Source organism: Oncorhynchus masou, chromosome 5 (assembly GCF_036934945.1).
Source record: "Oncorhynchus masou masou isolate Uvic2021 chromosome 5, UVic_Omas_1.1, whole genome shotgun sequence".
NCBI lineage: Eukaryota > Metazoa > Chordata > Actinopteri > Salmoniformes > Salmonidae > Oncorhynchus > Oncorhynchus masou.
Window position 1 is genome coordinate 46,231,410 of NC_088216.1, and position 18,044 is coordinate 46,249,453.

The following is an 18,044-nucleotide window of genomic DNA, read 5'->3' on the forward strand; positions in this document are numbered from 1 at the left end:
ACATTGAATAGTAACTATGAAGTAGCCTACAGTATCAATGTCATTTATTTGATTGAATGTTGAATTAACATACGTATTATCTAAGTTTTAGTAAAAGGAATTTGTTATAATTTGATGTCGTTTGATTTACAGTAGGCCTCAATTTCCATAATTGACTAATTCTAGGAATATGCTATTATGGCACCAACAAAAAAAGACAAATGCATGTTGGAAAACTTCCTAAATTGATACAGACTATTTTACAGGGAGACAGAATGACCGAAGCAGAAATGGGATCAATATACATGTTTTAATAACCTCAACAACGCCACATTAAGTCTGAAGTTAAGTTTATACTATTAAGCATGCACCTTGCCAGTGCAACATCATCACCACCACCACCACATAGGTAAGTGGGCTACTGGCTTCTATTGAGCATTCCACTGCTTAGACGTTGCCAGATCTTACAACACCTGGTTAGGTATTTTACCCATCAGCTAACCACATCATTATGTTATAGCAATCTGTCAGTCGATGACATGGCATGCAACCATTGGTTGATGCATGCAACGAACCAAGCAGTGGAATGCGACCACCATCTCCACCCAAAGTCCCTTGAAGAAAACATGGAAAATTACATCAACATGGTATCAATATGCCACTAATCATAATCCACATTATTGACAATACGAACACACATGACATTGTTTAAAATAAATACAAACAAGTTATTTAGTACAAAGATAAACTCAAATTGGATCAAGATTGTGAGTAAGTAGTAAAACAGAACAATAGCATCAGCAAACAGACAGCATTTTTATACCGTATTTCCATATTGATACTGCGTTTAAATTGCACTTGTAAAAAAAAAAGAGAGGAAAAAAAAGTCATACATTTAAATTTTATTGCATCAACAAAGCTGTGAATTAAATGGCACTGCAGAAGTGTTGATGACTTTACTTCCTCTGTTTGCTGAAGTCACGACAACTCTATTAGAGGACATAAAAAGGGCAAATAAAATTGCATTAAAACAGACAAAGAAATGATCCTCCATACTTGTCAATTCTATATTGACATTGCCTGACCTTTGCCACAAACGCTGGAATATAAGTAAGTATGTGCATTAGTAATCTCTCAATCAGCCACTGTTGTAAATGCCTCGAACCACTAACTCGGCAGCCAAAGTTAACAGTTATAGTATCAAAACGTTTAAAATACGTTTTTTCTTTATAATAATAAATCATAATAACAGCCCCTAAATTTGCAATTCTGCACATTTGCAGGATCACAGAATCACTTCAAAGAATTCACCACAGTTCCTGTTATTTCCCTCAATCTGTAATGACTGGGGTCAAAACCTCTCACCCAAATTCCTTCTCAAAGACATTGAAAACATAAAAAAAAAACGAAATCTAGCTTCTCTTTTGTGGACAGAAAGGCACTACTAGTCAAAACGAAGACCAGAAGATAGAAGAATAAGGTGCCAAAAAGCCTTCTTGAACATTATAAAAATTTGCCAGCCGGTCATTGTAAAGAATAATTTGTTTTTAATTGACTCGCCTGGATAAATAAAGGTTAAATAAAACATCTAAATACATGTGACAAGATTTAAAACAAAGAGAGAAAGGACTCATTCCAATCAAGATTTCTTACATTAGCCTAGGAGTCCCACTGAATATCGACCCTCGGGAAAACTGTAGCAAGTCACTTTAGTTCCTATGACTTTCCTGCCTCTGATCTTTCTCTACGAATAAATATAAATCAACACAGGTTTGCTCTCCATGGAAATTCTATTATGAATGTTCCGATTATCAACAATTATTAAATGCAACAAAAAGCTTATGAACACCTCACACGTTCACTGAGTTACAACAAGCAAACAAAGATAAATAAATACATTAAAATGGCGCAGTCATCCGGGTAGCCGATTAAACTCAACTCCATGATTTACAATGGAGTTGAGCGGCGACTATCACATAAAATGACTTCAGCACCCAAAACATAGCCCGCAATTACACGCGACAGTGGGTTTTTATGTGACTTTGGCGCTCCAGTCCGCCAACACTAGACACCACTCGACTCCATCGTAAATCGTGGAGTTGAGTTGGAGTCGGCTGTCGTCGGGGGAAAGACACAAGAGTTATAATAGTATAGAGGTGGACAATGTGGAGTGAGTGACTGGATCACAAATGAGGATCAAACTGTCGGTCATATCCATAGAAATAGACCTCTATTGGTCATCATACCGAGGAGACTTTCTTGTTTCCTGTAGCCGCACAGAGGGACCAAACCCCTAGGGGTTTCACGTGTGTCTGTAGGGGCCTAGAGCATATGTGTGTGTGTGTGTGTGTGTGTCAGAGGACGTGAGCAGAGTGGAGCTGAAGTGGAGCGTGCTTCATTTGGCTGGAGCGTGGAGCGAATTTCTAAAACGTTGGAGCGTCGACCTTCTATCCTGCTTCAATTGGGCATGCTCTAGCCAGCATTCTTCATTTCCCTCATTATGCTCTTTTAATTATGCCTATTCTGTTGTATTTATTTAGCCTACCCCATCACTAATGCAAAGAGATGTTGATATGAGTACAGTGTCACAAAAGTAGATGGGGTGTTTGTTAAATGATCCTTTTGAAACACAAAATGAATGGAGTGAATTTGGAGAGGCAGAAGACTACTCCGTGAGCAGTGAGTGGGATCTCTGACCGCTCAACTCCGCTCAGTGTTTGCACTCAGAAATCAAAGTCCTCGCATTACAGCAGTGTGTGTCTCTGACATGGGTCTCAGGCCACGGGGGGGGGGGGGGTACTGAAGTAATCATCGTCATCTGTCAACCTTTGAAGGGGACACTGGCCTTGATTAAATTACTGTAAAATGGAGAGAATATTAAATAACATTAAAATCTGAGAGTTTGAGTATCATTTGGTCAGTCTTCATTTGATACAATCTAAGTTGATAAAATCATTACATTGTGTTAGTGGCATGGTAAGGTGGGGGAGTCAGTGGGGTTAGGATGGTAAGGGTTAGTCGTGCACAGTGGAGTCTTGGCTGACCATGATGCAACTGGCTACAGGAAGCAGAAGACTCACAAGTATGGTACTCAACGTGCAGGTTAGGGATGATCATGAGTTATGAGGTAAATGCAAGTTACACCAGCATACAGATTTCTGCAGACAGGTAGGAGACGATGAGGAGGATGGGGCAGACATGGATGACTGGATGAGGGTTATAAGAGAGTTGGAGTGTACGGAACAGATTCACTCAGTCTTCACCTTACTCTGAAAGTCCTCACTAAACATTTCAAAACCACCAGGCCAATTCACACAAAACTAGACCCATATCTCATTTTTAAAATACGTAGACCTTAATTAGAGTTTGTAACTAACCCTCATTTAGAAGTGCTCTATTTGCCTTTGCAATGAAAATTGCTCGACAATCTCGATTACATCAAGTGCCAGGGAACTTAATCTGTAAACCTGAATGTGCCACATCACAGTTATCACTTTGTGATATCACAGCAAAAGTGATATCACAAGTGCTTAGCCACAGTGCCCTTCTATTTAGCAGCTACGGGACATTTCATTGCACTGTTTTAATGGTCCCCGAATGGTGTGGACCAGACGGAAGCAGCAGAGGTCTTTCTGCAGCCTGCACTGCTGCCTGTCTGAAAGTCATAAGATTACTCAGTTACACTTTACTTGAAGCCTTCGTCATAAGAGCTACACTGTCATAAACATGAAATAACATAGATATAACAGATTGTGTTATGTACACACGCCTGCTCTGAACTCTGACTGTTTGAGGAGAGCTGATAGCAGTAAATTCTACAACCGTGCCAACATTCTGCCACTCCGTGAGCATTACTAGCAGAAAAGGTATGCCTGAGCCAAGCGAGCATCATGCCATGCTGGATATGAACACATAGCTATCACATAGTAGTAAATACAAGCACACCGTTAGCCACCACTGTCCTAGTCACAGCAACAGCCCTGACAGAACCATGCCGGTGAAGCTCAGCAGTGCATAGCGTGATGAGAGGTTATTAGAGGTTATGATGGAGGTTAGAGTAAATCTCGCTGCAGAGGACCACGGGGCCTCCCAGGATGCCGCTGGGCTCGGGGAGGACCCTGCAGGAACGTCTCTGACTTACATAATGATTGGCCGATGCCCCTTTGCCCCGCGCCAATGAGGAGGTTTTTCCCCGCCCGCCTGCCGCCACTCCTCCGCCGCGGCGCGCCTGTTCGTGGTCGAACTCCAGGTCCTCCAGTCGTTGGGTCAGGGCCAGCTTCTGCTGGATGGCCATGCGGAGCAGGGAGTTCAGGGTCTTCTTCTCATCCTCCGCTGCAGCCAGCTGCCTCTGCATGTCATCCAGCTGGGTCACATACTCGTCACACCTGAGATGGTGAGAGAGGAGGGGGGAGGGAGACAGAGAAAGAGAGATAAAGAGGGATTAAAGATAGAGGGCGAGAGCAAAAGGGACACAGGAATAGTGAGAGAAGGGAAAATATTAGTCAAATGAAAACCAAATAAGGAACTTATCATTTTCTCCACCAGATGGCGCACATCTTTTCCTGCTGCCAGTCGGTGCATGTTTTCTCCATTCAGACTCACAGAGGCGCATTTTCCAGATGCTGTCAGGAGGAGCCTGCCAGCAGCCTCTGAATCTCTTCAGTATTACATCAGACATCTCCCACAATGCCCCGTCTCTCCCACACACACATGCAGCAGACACGGAAGAGGAAGTGAGACACCCCACTTGCTTTAAAATATATATATTTTTTCGTTCCATGAAAGTCAATGAAGTAAGTAGACCAGACCCACCTGCTATTGCACTGGTGTCTATAGGAGACACCCCCAGTGAAGTAGACCGAAACTGACCATTTTTATCATTGGTAAACGGCCTAAGTGAACCATCTTCATTTATCCACCATCTTTGCATGCAGCCCGTCCAAATCAAATAATTGATCATTTATTTGACCGAGACGCGCGCCGACAGAAAGATGCATCAATCTCAGGTAAAGCATCCGAGCGAACGAAACAGTGCCCCTCAGTCTCAGAATATGTAGAACATCTATCTGATGCTTTTCCGGAAATATATTAAATGTATTAAAAATAAAAAAAATGAAATATCACATTTACATACATATTCAGACTTTCTTGAAGCACATTTGACAGCTATTACAGCCTCAAGTCTTATTGGGTATGATGCTACACGCTTGGCACACCTGTATTTGGGGAGTTTCTCCAATTCGTCACTGCAGATGCTCTCAAGCTCTGTCAGGTTGGATGGGGAGTGTTGCTGCACAGCTATTTTCAGGTCTCTCCAGAGATGTTCAATCGGGTTCATGTCCGGGCTCTGGCTGGGCCACTCAAGGACATTCACAGACTTGTCCCAAGGCCATTCCTGCATTGTCTTGACTGTGTGCTTAGGGTCATTGTCCTGTTGGAAGGTGAACCTTTGCGCCCAGTCTGAGGTCCTGAGCGCTCTGGAGAAAGTTTTCATCAAGGATCTCACTGTACTTTGCTCCGTTCATCTTTCCCCCAAACCTGACTCATCTCCCAGTCCCTGCCATGCTTCACTGTAGGGATGCTGCCAGGTTTCCTCCAGATGTGATGCTTACAATCAAGATTGAACCAAGAGTTCAATCTTGGTTTTATCAGACCAGAGAATCTTGTTTCTCATGAGTCTTTAGGTGCCTTTTGGCAAACTCCAAGCGGGCTGTCATGTGCCTTTTATTGAGGAGTTGCTTCCGTTTGGCCACCCTACCATAAAGGCTGCAGAGATGGTTATTCTTCTGGAAGGTTCTCCCATCTCCACATAGGAAGTCTGGAGCTCTGTCAGAGTGACTATAGGGTACTTGGTCAACTCCCTGACCAAGGCCCTTCTCCTCCGATTGCTCAGTTTGGCCGGGCGGACAGCTGTAGGAAGAGTTTTGGTGGTTCCAAAATGTTTTCATTTGGTTGGTTTTTGCTCTGACATGCACTGTCAACTGTGGGACCTTATATAGACAAATCATGTCTAAAAATCAATTGAATTTACCACAGGTGGACTCCAATCAATTTTAGAAACATCTCAAGGATGATCAATGGAAACAGCTCAATTTTGAGTCTCATAGCAAAGGGTCTCAATACTTATGTAAATAAGGGATTTCTGTTTATTTACATTTTTTATAAATGTGCAAACATAAAAAATAAAAAATAAACTTTTGATTTTGTCATTTTGGTATGGTGTGAAAAAAATAATAAATAAGGCTGAATAAGGCTGTAACAAAATGTGGGAAAAGGGAAGGGGTCTGAATAGTTTCTGAATGCACTGTATCTATATATTGTGCATGGTAATAAATTACTGTAAAAAGACCAGAAAATGTATGTAAAAAAAAATGGTGTACATTTTCTTTTGGCGGGGGGTGGGGGGGGTGGTCTCAGAAAAATTGTGGGGGGGACAAATAAAATTGGGAACCCTGCATGCAATACGGCATACGAAACGAGAAAACCTAGCGATTGCAGGAAAAGAGTCATCTCACTGTGATGTTCTCAGGTGGATTTAGAGCTCTCAGCATGGAAAAATACGAAATCATTTTGTAGAATTGAAACAAGACCACTTCCTCTTGGGTCACAGAGGGACGAAATGACTGTGCATAAAGCTGAAGTTGTAACGAGTCAGCAGGCATTTGAATGACGTCTCTGAGTCTCAGAGGAAGCTGGGCAGAAAATGCTTTGTTGTCAGTTATATGAAATCATGCCAATTTTGTACTGGCACTAAGTATATTTATTATAATATTACTAAGTATATCATATTTTACAGTTATGAGCAAGGTGAAATATTATTGCAAGTCGTTTATAATTTGATTGTTACTACATGGAAAGTATTTCAATAATTTCAAGCCCCATTTCCCCCACATTTGTTAAAAAAAAGAAGAAAAAAAAAGAAAAAAAATCACAATTTTTCATATTTGTATCATATTTGTACTAGGGATAAATTACTTTTGGGTATGTGTATTTAGACGGGAAACTACATTACATTACATTTAAAAGCAGACTTCTGATAACTTAAGTGTACCAATAAGCTCTTAGCGTGCATCTACTAAGCCTTACCTTGTAGCAAACATGGCCCGTAATGAGGTGAAGGTGGCAGCGTCCTCTTTCAGGCCCTTGAGCTCATTTCGGAGCTTCAACATGGTCTCAGTCACCATGGTCTTCTCGTTGTCGTATTTACTCTTCAGGTTGGCCAGCGCCACCTCAGCCGTCTGCAGAGTAGAGTAGAATAGTTTATTGTCCATTTTATTCGAATGGAGGGCAGAGGTCACAGTCACAGGATTAGTAAGACCTTATGCTAATATTAACTCTGAACTTCTACACAGAAAGTAAATACTCTCAACTACTGGTCATTTCATACCGTATCAACTCTACTTTTAAACAGTACCAACTGCTCATGTTTTGGCAAAAAATTCACACTATCACACACACCTGTTTGTTGGCCTTGAGCACGGTCCTCAGGGTGGCAATCTGCTCTCTCTTGGTGCTGAGCAGAGACTTGAGTTTGAGGATTTCCCCCATGCAGGCCTCCTTGTCCTTATCGGTCACAGTACCCAGCTCCATGGAGGCCATCTTCTGGCGGCTCAGCTCTGTGGTGCGGTCCACCGCCTGCTGCAGGTGACGGATCTGGTCCCTGATGATGGCAACTAGGTTATAGATGTTCATGGGCTCTGAACGGGACTCTGGGATTGGGGCTGGGGTGGCTGGATCACTGGCTTCAGATTGAATGGGTTCAGTTTCAGGAACCAGCCCATTGGAGAGCAGAACATGGGACAGATGTTGTGTCTTCCCCTCTCGGCTGCCCCTGCCCCCTATACTGGCCTTTCCTTCCTTATAGTAGTCGAGCATGACCCGGCTGGGCGTCTCGTTGTTGCACATGCACACGTGGTTATAAAGGTTGGCCAGCTCCTCGCTGAACGTCACCAGTTCGTCCTGCGCCACGTTCAGGCTTCCCTGCGACTCGCCAACCGCTTCACTCACTCGCCGCAGCTCTTTCACCAGCCTTGCCACCTCCTCGTGCTCCTCCCGGCTGCTCTTCTCCAGGGAGGCCAGCTTTTCGCTCAGCCCTGCCACGTCGCTCTCCAGGCGGACTCGCTCTTCTTCGTACTGGCTCCGGCAAGACTGGTACTCGGCTTTAAGAGTCTTCAGCTCCTGTCTGAGCTCCCCGGCTTCTGATACGGCGATGGTATACTTACACTGCAGGATCTCAGGCCCGTTGATGTCCAACTCGTAGTAGTCCCCGTCACCATCATCGCGGCTGTCTCGCTCTTTCTCGCTGTCCAGGGCCGAGTGGCGCTCCTTGCTGGCCTGGAGTTTCCTCATGGCACTGAGGTTCTCGGTGAGGCGTCCCACCGTCTCCTGCTGCTCTGACAGAGTCCCGTGGGCCACCTCCAGCTGCTTCTGGGACTCCTGCAGAGAGGAGAGGAGCGCCGCCTTCTCTCGCTCCACCTGGAGAACACAGACACGGGACACAGTCACATAACAGCACTGAGAAATCTCTGCAACACTATGTTACAAGTCCTATTTCAGCTTGGTTTTTATTACTACTTTTGATTGAGAAATTAAGTAACAGATCTATATTTACATTTGTCTTTTTTTCTTCTTCTTCTAATTTCTATGTAAATACCAGGTAAATATCTGGCTCTAAAATGAAGTGTAATCCAAAATGCCTTATGGAGGTGTGAGACACTGTAGTGTGAGATACTCACTCAATAATTTCACACATTATTTATTCAGCAAGTCAACAGTGCATGTATAAGAGAAGTATCCTCGTCAGTCCATGAAGTTCCACATAGGGCTCAATTGATTAGCCTTTGACTAGGCCACTAAGGCCAGTATAGGTAATCAATGTCCCTAAATGGATGAACACTGTGTTCCCCAATGCTTAATGAACTTTCCAGCCATAAGTCAGAACTGTTCACAGCTGCATGTAAGCCTAACTATTTTCCAGGCAACACTTACAAACCCAGCTCAATAATGCTAATTATTACTTTATTGCTTTACCAGGGACGCTGACACCTTGACAGTGGACTGTGAATAAAGCAAACAGGCTAAGCATTTTTACAGTCCTGCCTGCTAAAGCTACTATGTGGTCATCTTACCTGCATGAGCTGCTGCTTGAGTTTCTGGATTTCTGAGATGTTGAGTTCACTCAGCAGGTCATCCACTAGGCTGGGGGCGGGCCGAAGTTTGGCTTTGTTATCTTCGTTGGCGTCGGCGGCCATCTCGGCCAGGCCGTTCTCGTAGCCGCGGAACGAGTCATCGTTGTTCGGCACGTTGGTGGCAGCAGTGGGATCCTCGCTGAACTTGAGTCCGTCCACGGAGACGTTGAGGGAACTGTGGTAGTATGGTAACAGGTTGTCCCCAATGGTCATGTAGTGGGACAGTTCTTTACGCAGGGCGGCCTTCTGCTCGCGCTCAGTCTTAATGGTCTCCAGAGCCTCGGTCAGCTGGCGCTCGGCGATCTCCCTCAGGCGTATGGCCTCCTCCTGCTGGCTGTGGAGGCACTGGGAGTCTTCCTCCAGGCGACGGATCTCATGCTTCAGACCCTCAAACTCCACCTAGAGATCACAGAGAAGCCACAACACATCAGAGGAATCACTAACTAAATAGGGAGAATCCCCCTTACACCCACCACAAAAGCATATTTTTGTCTCATCCTCTCCAGTTGGTCCTTGTATCAATAGCCTCATTCATTGGCCCTGGCTTTCGACTTTTGAGCCGTGTCACTTATTCACCCAAACATCTGAAGTGTATTGGCCAGTGTCTCTAACTCTACAACCTTAACCGCTACCCATTACCCACAATAAGCCCTCATCCTCCCCTAATCTCCATACACAACAGCACCCACTACCCTAGGGCAGGGGAGGCGGCAGGTAGTCCAGTGGAGCGTTGGTCCAGTAACCAAAAGGTCGCTTGATCGAATCCTCGTGCCGACTAGTTGAAAAATCTGTAGATGTTCCCTTGAGCAAGGCACTTAACCCTAAATCACTCCTGTAAGTCGCTCTGGATAAGAGCATCTGCTAAATGACTAAAATGTTAAGTGAATCCCTCCCCTTAGTCCCCTCCTCCTCCTCCTCCTCTCACCTGGCTCTGTCGTAGCAGGGACACCTGTTTCTGCAGGGAGATGTTCTCATCCTCCAGCTCACTGTAGTCCTGCAGCAGACGTGCCTCCCGCACTTTATACTCTCGGATGTCATCACGCAGTTGGGTGCGCTGCAACTCCACCTGCTCAGAGCTCTGCAGACACAAGGAAAGAAAATGGGTGAGAGAAGAAGTGAAAGAGGAAAAAGTCTTGTCAGAGAGTACAACACAAGGACATGTGGATTTGATAAAAATGCATTCCGTGGTTGTACTGTAATGTCAACGCAGCGGGTGTTTCTCAATACGCATACTCTGAAGTATTAAAGTGTGCGAAACAGAGCGCGGAGGGCACTTTTTGGATGCATACTCTGTTCGTACATATTTTGAAGCATGCATCAATGCGAGGTTCAACGGAAAGTATGCACAGAAATATGATGCAACCATGAAAAAAAAATGACAAAATGTATTGAAATCAATGCTGGACAGTATTTTTTCTGAAGGGAGATCAAATTAATGTTTACCAATAACATCTCATACGTTCTGTGACAGAACTATTTTGTATATTAATGAACAAATACATACTGTGTTAGTAGATCGCAAGCTCATGGTAAGTCAATAGGGCTAGCTGGCTAGCTACCCATCAAGAATTGGTAGCTAGCTACCCATCAAGAATTGGTAGCTAGCTACCCATGAAGAATTGACAGCTAGTCATCTACCTTGCATAAGATTAGTTGTAGGTAGTTTTGCCTGTTAAACTAGCTGGCTAGCTAGATTATTAAGTGTGCCTTGAATTCTAAATAAATCACCAACAGTGTCACCAGCAAAGCACCCCCACACCACCTCCTCCATGCATCACGGTGGGAACTACACATGCGGAGATAATCCGTTCACCTACTCGCATCTCAAAGACACAGCTTTTGGAAACAAAAATCTGGACAGATTCCCACCGGTCTAATGCCCATTTCTCGTGTTTCTTGGCACAAGCAAGTCTCTTATTATTATTGGTGTCCTTTAGTAGTGGTTTCTTTGCAGCAATACGACCATGAAGGCCTGATTCACAAAGTCTTCTCTGAACAGTTGATGTTGAGATGTGTCTGTTACTTGAACTCTGTGAAGCATTTATTTAGGCTACAATTTCTGAGGCTGGTAAATCTAATGAACTTATCCTCTGCAGCAGAGGTAACTCTGGGTCTTCCTTTCCTGTGGCGGTCCTCATGAGAGCCAGTTTCATCATAGCGCTTGATGGTTTATGTGACTGCACTTGGAGAAACTTTCAAAGTTCTTAAAATGTTCCATATTGACTGACCTTCCTTTAAGTAATGGACTTTTGTTTCTCTTTGCTTATTTGAGCTGTTCTTGCCATAATATGGACTTGGACTTTTATCAAATAGGGCTAATCTTCTATATACCACCCCTACCCTGTCACAACACAACTGATTGGCTCAAACGCATTAAGAAGGAAATACATTCCACAAATTAACTTAACAAGGCACACCTGTTCAATGAAATGATTTCCAGGTGACTACGTCATGAAGCTGTTTGAGAAAATACCAAGAGTGTGCAAAGCTGCCATCAAGGCAAAGGGTGGCTACTTTGAAGAATCTCAAATATAAAATATATTTTGATTTGTTTAACACTTTTTTGGATACTACATCATTCCATATGTGTTATTTCATCGTTTTGATGTCTTCACTATTATTCTACAATGTATAAAATAGTAAAAGAAAGAAAAACCCTGGAATGGTTAGGTGTGTCCAAACTTTTGACTGGTACTGTATATCTTGCTGATAATTCTGAAGTAAAAAGTTTGCTTTGTGTACATCTTGTTTTATCCCTATCCTGGCTGGAAGAAGGTTCAGTGAATGGGGAGGTGCAGCGTGAGATAAAAAAAGTGGTGCTTCTCAAACGTTTTATTCGTTCTCCACACTCTCATTCACACAAGACTATACTCCAGAGAACATCCTTTGAGAATGTACTTGGAGCATGAGTGTGCAGCTTGGTAGTATGCATAGAGGAACACCCAACACTCAGCTTATGTGGCTATATGCCAGGGGAATAGTGTTGAGATGAGATCTTGGCAGCTTGTCCACTGTAATTAGGGAGGACCAAGATCCAGTTACCAGACTAGGCCATTGAGTGAGAGTGCCTACTAAAAAGATATGGTCCTCTTCGTCAGATTGGTGAGATACAAGAGTATTTCCACATTGAGGTTTGACCTCTCCACATTGACCATGTTTGTGTTTTGGGCAGGTCCTCCACCTTCCAGCTCACCTCTCTCATTTCCAGGGCGACGGCAGCCAGGCGCTCGTTCTCTGATTGGGTACTAGTGAGGGCGGTTTTGGCCAACCGCAGCTCATTCTGCAGCTCCAGGACCATCTGCTGATATTGGGCCTCCTTACTGGCTGACTCCAGCATCAGTGACTCCTCCCTGCTCTCCCCATCTGCAGCCACCTTCCTATGGGTGGAGTAGGCCTGACCAAATGCCTGGGTACAGGAGGAGAGAAAAATACATTGATTAATACTAGGACTGAAGTGGAACACCTTCCTAAGGGTGGAGTATGCCTGCCGAACGCCTGGGGACAGGAGGGGAGAAACATACATATACGCATAGATTAGTACCAGGACAGAAGTCATATGAGTACAAAACTGGGAGGATAAGGGTGGACATTGACCAGAACTCGTGCAGGACTCCAGTGAGCATGACTAGTTGTGAGCATCATAACTGGTTGAGAGTCATATTAGATATTACTTGTCATATTACTTTTTTATGCTGTCCAATCAGCACAGAGCTTCACTAAAGGCTATCAGATGAGTGAATGTGTGAAGGTTCCTTTAATACTTCGTCATTTTCGCATTTTTTTTTTGGTCAATTCTGTTTGACTTACATGCATCCTTGATGAGAAGTAATCCCTTTGATTATATGCAGTCTATTTCAATGCATTATTATATTTAGGATTTATCTGACAGTTTGAATTCGCGCCGTGGTCAATTAAAACCTCTACGGGATCGGTGTCCCTATACCGGGATGGTTGTCACTAACGTGCGCTAATGTGACTAGAATGACGTTGTAAGTAACAGCAAACTTTCCAGGACATATGCATGTCTTATATTTGCAGAAAGCTTACATTCTTATTAATCTAAATGCAGAGCACCAGTACACCTAGGAAAACATATAGTTCTAGCTTTAATATCTTAAATATTTGTCATTATGTCACTATCTAGTTAGCTACCATTCAGATGTTTTTCTGATAACATTTACTCTTCAGATAATTAGGTTATGTATTTATGAGCTAGTGTACTCAAAATGTAGCTAGCTTGTTTGCTAGCTACAGTGTCTTCAGAAATAATTCCTACCCCTTGACATATTCCACATTTTGTTGTGTTACAGCCTGAATTCAAAATGGATGAGATGTTTTTTCCTCATCTACACACAATACCCCATAATGACAAAGTGAAAACATATTTTTAGACATTTTTGAAAATATATTAAATAAAGAAATCTCATTTACATAAGTATTCACCCCCCTGAGTTAATACATGTTAGGGTGACCTTTGGCAGTTATTACAGCTGTGAGTTGTTCTAGGTAAGTCTCTAAGGGCTTTGAACACCTGGATTTAAAAGTTATTCAAGCTCCTGAGTGGCGCAATGGTCTAAGGCACTGCATTTCAGTGTAAGAGGCGTCACTACGGTCCCTGGTTCGAATACAGGCTGAATCACATCCGGCCGTGATTGGGAGTCCCATAGGGCTGCGCACAATTGGCCCAGCGTCTTACAGGGTAGGCCGTCATTGGAATTAATAATTTGTTCTTAAGACTTGCCTAATTAAATAAAGGTTAAATAAAAAAAATGGTTGTTGGTCATTGCTAGAAAGCCATTTTCAAGTCTTGCCATAGATTTTCAAGCCGATTTCAGTCAAAACTGTAACTAGGCCACTCAAACATTCAAATGTCATCTTGGTAAGCAACTAGGTTATTGTCCTGCTGAAAGGTACATTTTTCTCCCAGTGCCTGTTGGAAGAAAGATTAAGCCAAGTTTTCTACTAGGATTTTGCCTGTACTTAGCTCTATTTCGTTTATTTTTATCCTGTCCATGCCGATGACAAGCATACCCATAACACGATGCAGCCACCACCATGCTTGAAAATATTAAAGTGATCTGTGATCGGTTGTCCTGTTATTCAGGACTTAAAGTTCATTTCTTTGGCAGTTTCACTTTAGTGCCTTACTGTAAACTGGATGCATGTTTTGGAATATTTGTGTACACAGCCTTCCTTCTTTTCACTCTGTAATTTAGGTTAGTATTGTGGAGTAACTACAATGTTGTTGATCCATCCTCAGTTTTCTCCCATCACAGCCATTCAACTCCGTAACTGTTTCAACTGTTCAGTTTTGGACTCATGGTGAAATCCCTGAGCGGTTTCCTTCCTCTCCGGCAACTGAGCTAGTAAGGACGCCTGTATTTTTGTAGTGAATGGGTGTATTGACACCATCCAAAGTGTAAGTAAAAACTTCACCATGCTCCATTTTTTCCCATCTACCAATGGTCTTGGTGATTAAATCTGTTTGAAATTCACTGCTCGGCTGAGGGACCTTACAGATGAAATGTGGTTGTTACTGACAAGAAGCACATGGCTGAGCTCTTTAATCACCACTTCATTAGGTCAGGATATCTATTTGACTCAGCCATGCCCCCTTGCCAGTCCAACATTTCCTCACCTCCCACCCCTTCTAATGAGACTATCCCGATGCTTATCCCTCTTTTTCCTCTACCCCGCAACAAAGTTTCTCCCTGCAGGCAATCACTGAGTCCGAGGTGCTAAAGGAGCTTGTGAAACTTGATCCCAGAAAAACATCTGGGTCAGGTGGTTTAGACCCTTCTTTAAAGTTGCTACCCCTATCATCGCCAAGCCTGTCTCTCCTTTTTGGGGAGGTTCCCAATGCTTGGAAGGTAGCCACGTTTCATCTTTTATTTAAAAAGGGGGAGATCAAGCTGATCCTAACTGTTTTAGGCCCATTTCTATTTTTCCCTGTTTATCAAAAGTGTTGGAAACACTTGTCAATAATCAACTGACTGGCTTTCTTGATGTCTATAGTATTCTCTCTGGAATACAATCTGGTTTTCGATCAGGTTATGGATGTGTCACTGCAACTTTAAAGGTCCTCAATGATGTCAGCATTGCCCTTGATTCTAAGCAATGTTGTTCTGCTATTTTTATTTACGTGGCCAAAACTTTTCATTCGGTAGACCATTCCATTCTTGTGAGCTGGCTAAGGAGTATTGATGGGTGTCTCTGGCCTGGTTTGCTAACTACCTCAAAGAGTGCAGTGTATAAAGTCAGAAAATCTGCTGTCTCAGCCACTGCATGTCACCAAGCCAAGGGAGTACCCCAAGGCTCTATCCTAGGCCCCAAACTTTTCTCAATTCAACAACATAGCTCAGGCAGTAGTAAGCTCTCTCAGCCATTTATATGCAGATGATAGTCTTATACTCAGCAGGCCCCTCCCCAGATTTTGTGTTAAATGCTCTACAATAAAGCTTTCTTAGTGTCCAACAAACTTCCTCTACCCTTAACATTGTTCTGAACACCTCCAAAACAAGGGTCATGTGGTATAGTAAGAAGAATGCTCCTCTCCCCACAGGTGTGATTACTACCTCTGAGGGTTTAGAGCCTGAGGTAGTCACCTCATACAAGTACTTGGGAGTATGGCTAAACGGTACACTGTCCTTCTCTTAGCACATATCAAAGCTGCAGGCTGAAGTTAAATCTAGACTTGGTTTCCTCTATCGTAATCACTCCTCTTTCACCGCAGCGGCAAACTAACCCTGATTCAGATGAGGCCTATCTACTGCAGCCCTCATCCTCCACATACAACACCCGTTCTGCCAGTCACACTCTGCTAAAGGTCCCCAAAGCACATAGATCCCTGGGTCGCTCTTCTTTTCGGTTCGCTAAAGCTAGCGACTGGAATGAGCTGCAACAAAACGCTCAAACTGGACAGTTTTATCTCAATCTCTTCATTCAAAGACCCAACTATGGACACTCTTATTGGCAGTTTAACTGCTTTGTGTAATGTATTATCGTCTCTACCTTGACCTTTGTGCTGTTGACTGTGCCCAAGAATGTTTGTACCATGTTTTGTGCTGCTACTATGTTTTGTTGCTACCCTGTTGTTGTCATGTTGTGTTGCTACCATGCTGTGTTGCTGCCTTGCTATGTTGCGGTCTTAGGTCTCTCTTTAAGTAGTGTTGTCTCTTGTCGTGATGTGTGTTTTGTCCTTTATTTATATATATATATATTTATTTATTTATTTATATATTATATATATATATATATATTTTTACATCCCAGCCCCCGTCCCTGCAGGCGGCCTTTTGGTAGGCCATCATTGTAAATAAGAATGTTCTTAACTGACTTCCCTAGTTAAATAAAAAAAAATACAGATAGACCACTGCACCACCCGGGAGGCCTAAGGCACTGCAACGCAGTGCTAGCTGTGCCACCAGAGACTCTGGGTTCAAACCAAGGCTCTGTCGCAGCCGGCCGCGACCGGGAGGCCCATGGGGCGGCGCACAATTGGCCTAGCGTCGTTCGGGTTAGGGAGGTTTAAGCCGGCAGGGTTATCCTTGTCTCATCGGTGTGGCTGGCTTCCGGGTTGGATGCGCGGTGTGTTAAGAAGCAGTGCGGCTTGGTTGGGTTTCGGAGGACGCATGGCTCTCGACCTTCGCCTCTCCGTGCGGGAGTTGTAACGATGAGACGATGTAACGACTAACAAATGGATACCACGAAATTGGGGGGGAAAATACAAATAATGAGATGAGGTAGTAGTCATTCAAAAACAGAGTGAGTCCATGCAACGTGTTAAGCGCATCTTTACTCCTGAACGCATTTAGGCTTGCCAGCTCGCCATAACACACATTTAGGCTTGCCAGCTCGCCATAACACACATTTAGGCTTGCCAGCTCGCCATAACACACATTTAGGCTTGCCAGCTCGCCATAACACACATTTAGGCTTGCCAGCTCGCCATAACACACATTTAGGCTTGCCAGCTCGCCATAAACACACATTTAGGCTTGCCAGCTCGCCATAACACACATTTAGGCTTGCAACACTCTTCGCCATAACACACATTTAGGCTTGTCACTAAAGCACGCCATAACACACATTTAGGCTTGCCAGCTCGCCATAACACACATTTAGGCTTGCCAGCCTTATCTCAGTTCGCCATAACACACATTTAGGCTTGCCAGCTCGCCATAACACACATTTAGGCTTTACTTTATCTCAGCTCACCATAACACACATTTAGGCTTGCCAGCTCGCCATAACACACATTTAGGCTTGCCAGCTCGCCATAACACACATTTAGGCTTGCCAGCTCGCCATAACACACATTTAGGCTTGCCAGCTCGCCATAACACACATTTAGGCTTGCCAGCTCGCCATAACACACATTTAGGCTTGCCAGCTCGCCATAACACACATTTAGGCTTGCTAGCTTGCCATAACACACATTTAGGCTTGCCAGCTTGCCATAACACACATTTAGGCTTGCCAGCTTGCCATAACACACATTTAGGCTTGCCAAAAATACTTGTTCACATTTCAGCTTTTCATTTTTTATTAATTTGTAAAAATGTCTAAAAACATAAATTCCACTTTGACATTATGGGGAAACTGTTTATAGGCCAGCGAGACCAAATCTAAATTTAATTCAAGGCACTGTAGCTACCTGGCTAGCTAACTAAATGACCTAGCTGTAGTGTCCAACACTGAATCAGTGTTGGACACTAGCTAGAACATGGTCCAATACTTTAATAGCAATAGAGTTAGCTACTAATACAAAAATCATACTCTGTACCAAATGCATTGCCTATCAAAAAACATCTTACAATGTATACATTTCATGTAATTCTACTTACTGTATGTTCCTAATTATTTACTTAGTATTAT

At 43.4% G+C, this 18,044-nt stretch overlaps 1 protein-coding gene across 3 annotated transcripts in view; it reads right to left on the bottom strand.

The window, feature by feature from the left end:
- Positions 1-236: 236 nt before the first annotated feature.
- LOC135539677 (protein bicaudal D homolog 2-like) overlaps positions 237-18,044 on the bottom strand; it is a 46,131-nt gene continuing 28,323 nt past the window's right edge. For 2 of the 3 annotated variants that reach the window (XM_064965715.1, XM_064965714.1), the window contains 6 exons: positions 12,361-12,573; positions 10,093-10,245; positions 9,108-9,566; positions 7,438-8,454; positions 7,066-7,217; positions 2,846-4,364 (listed from right to left, as the gene is read on the bottom strand). In XM_064965715.1, the coding sequence (XP_064821787.1) occupies positions 4,013-4,364; positions 7,066-7,217; positions 7,438-8,454; positions 9,108-9,566; positions 10,093-10,245; positions 12,361-12,573 (2,346 nt within the window). In that variant the 3' untranslated portion in view covers positions 2,846-4,012. The other variant, XM_064965716.1, reaches the window with a different exon arrangement.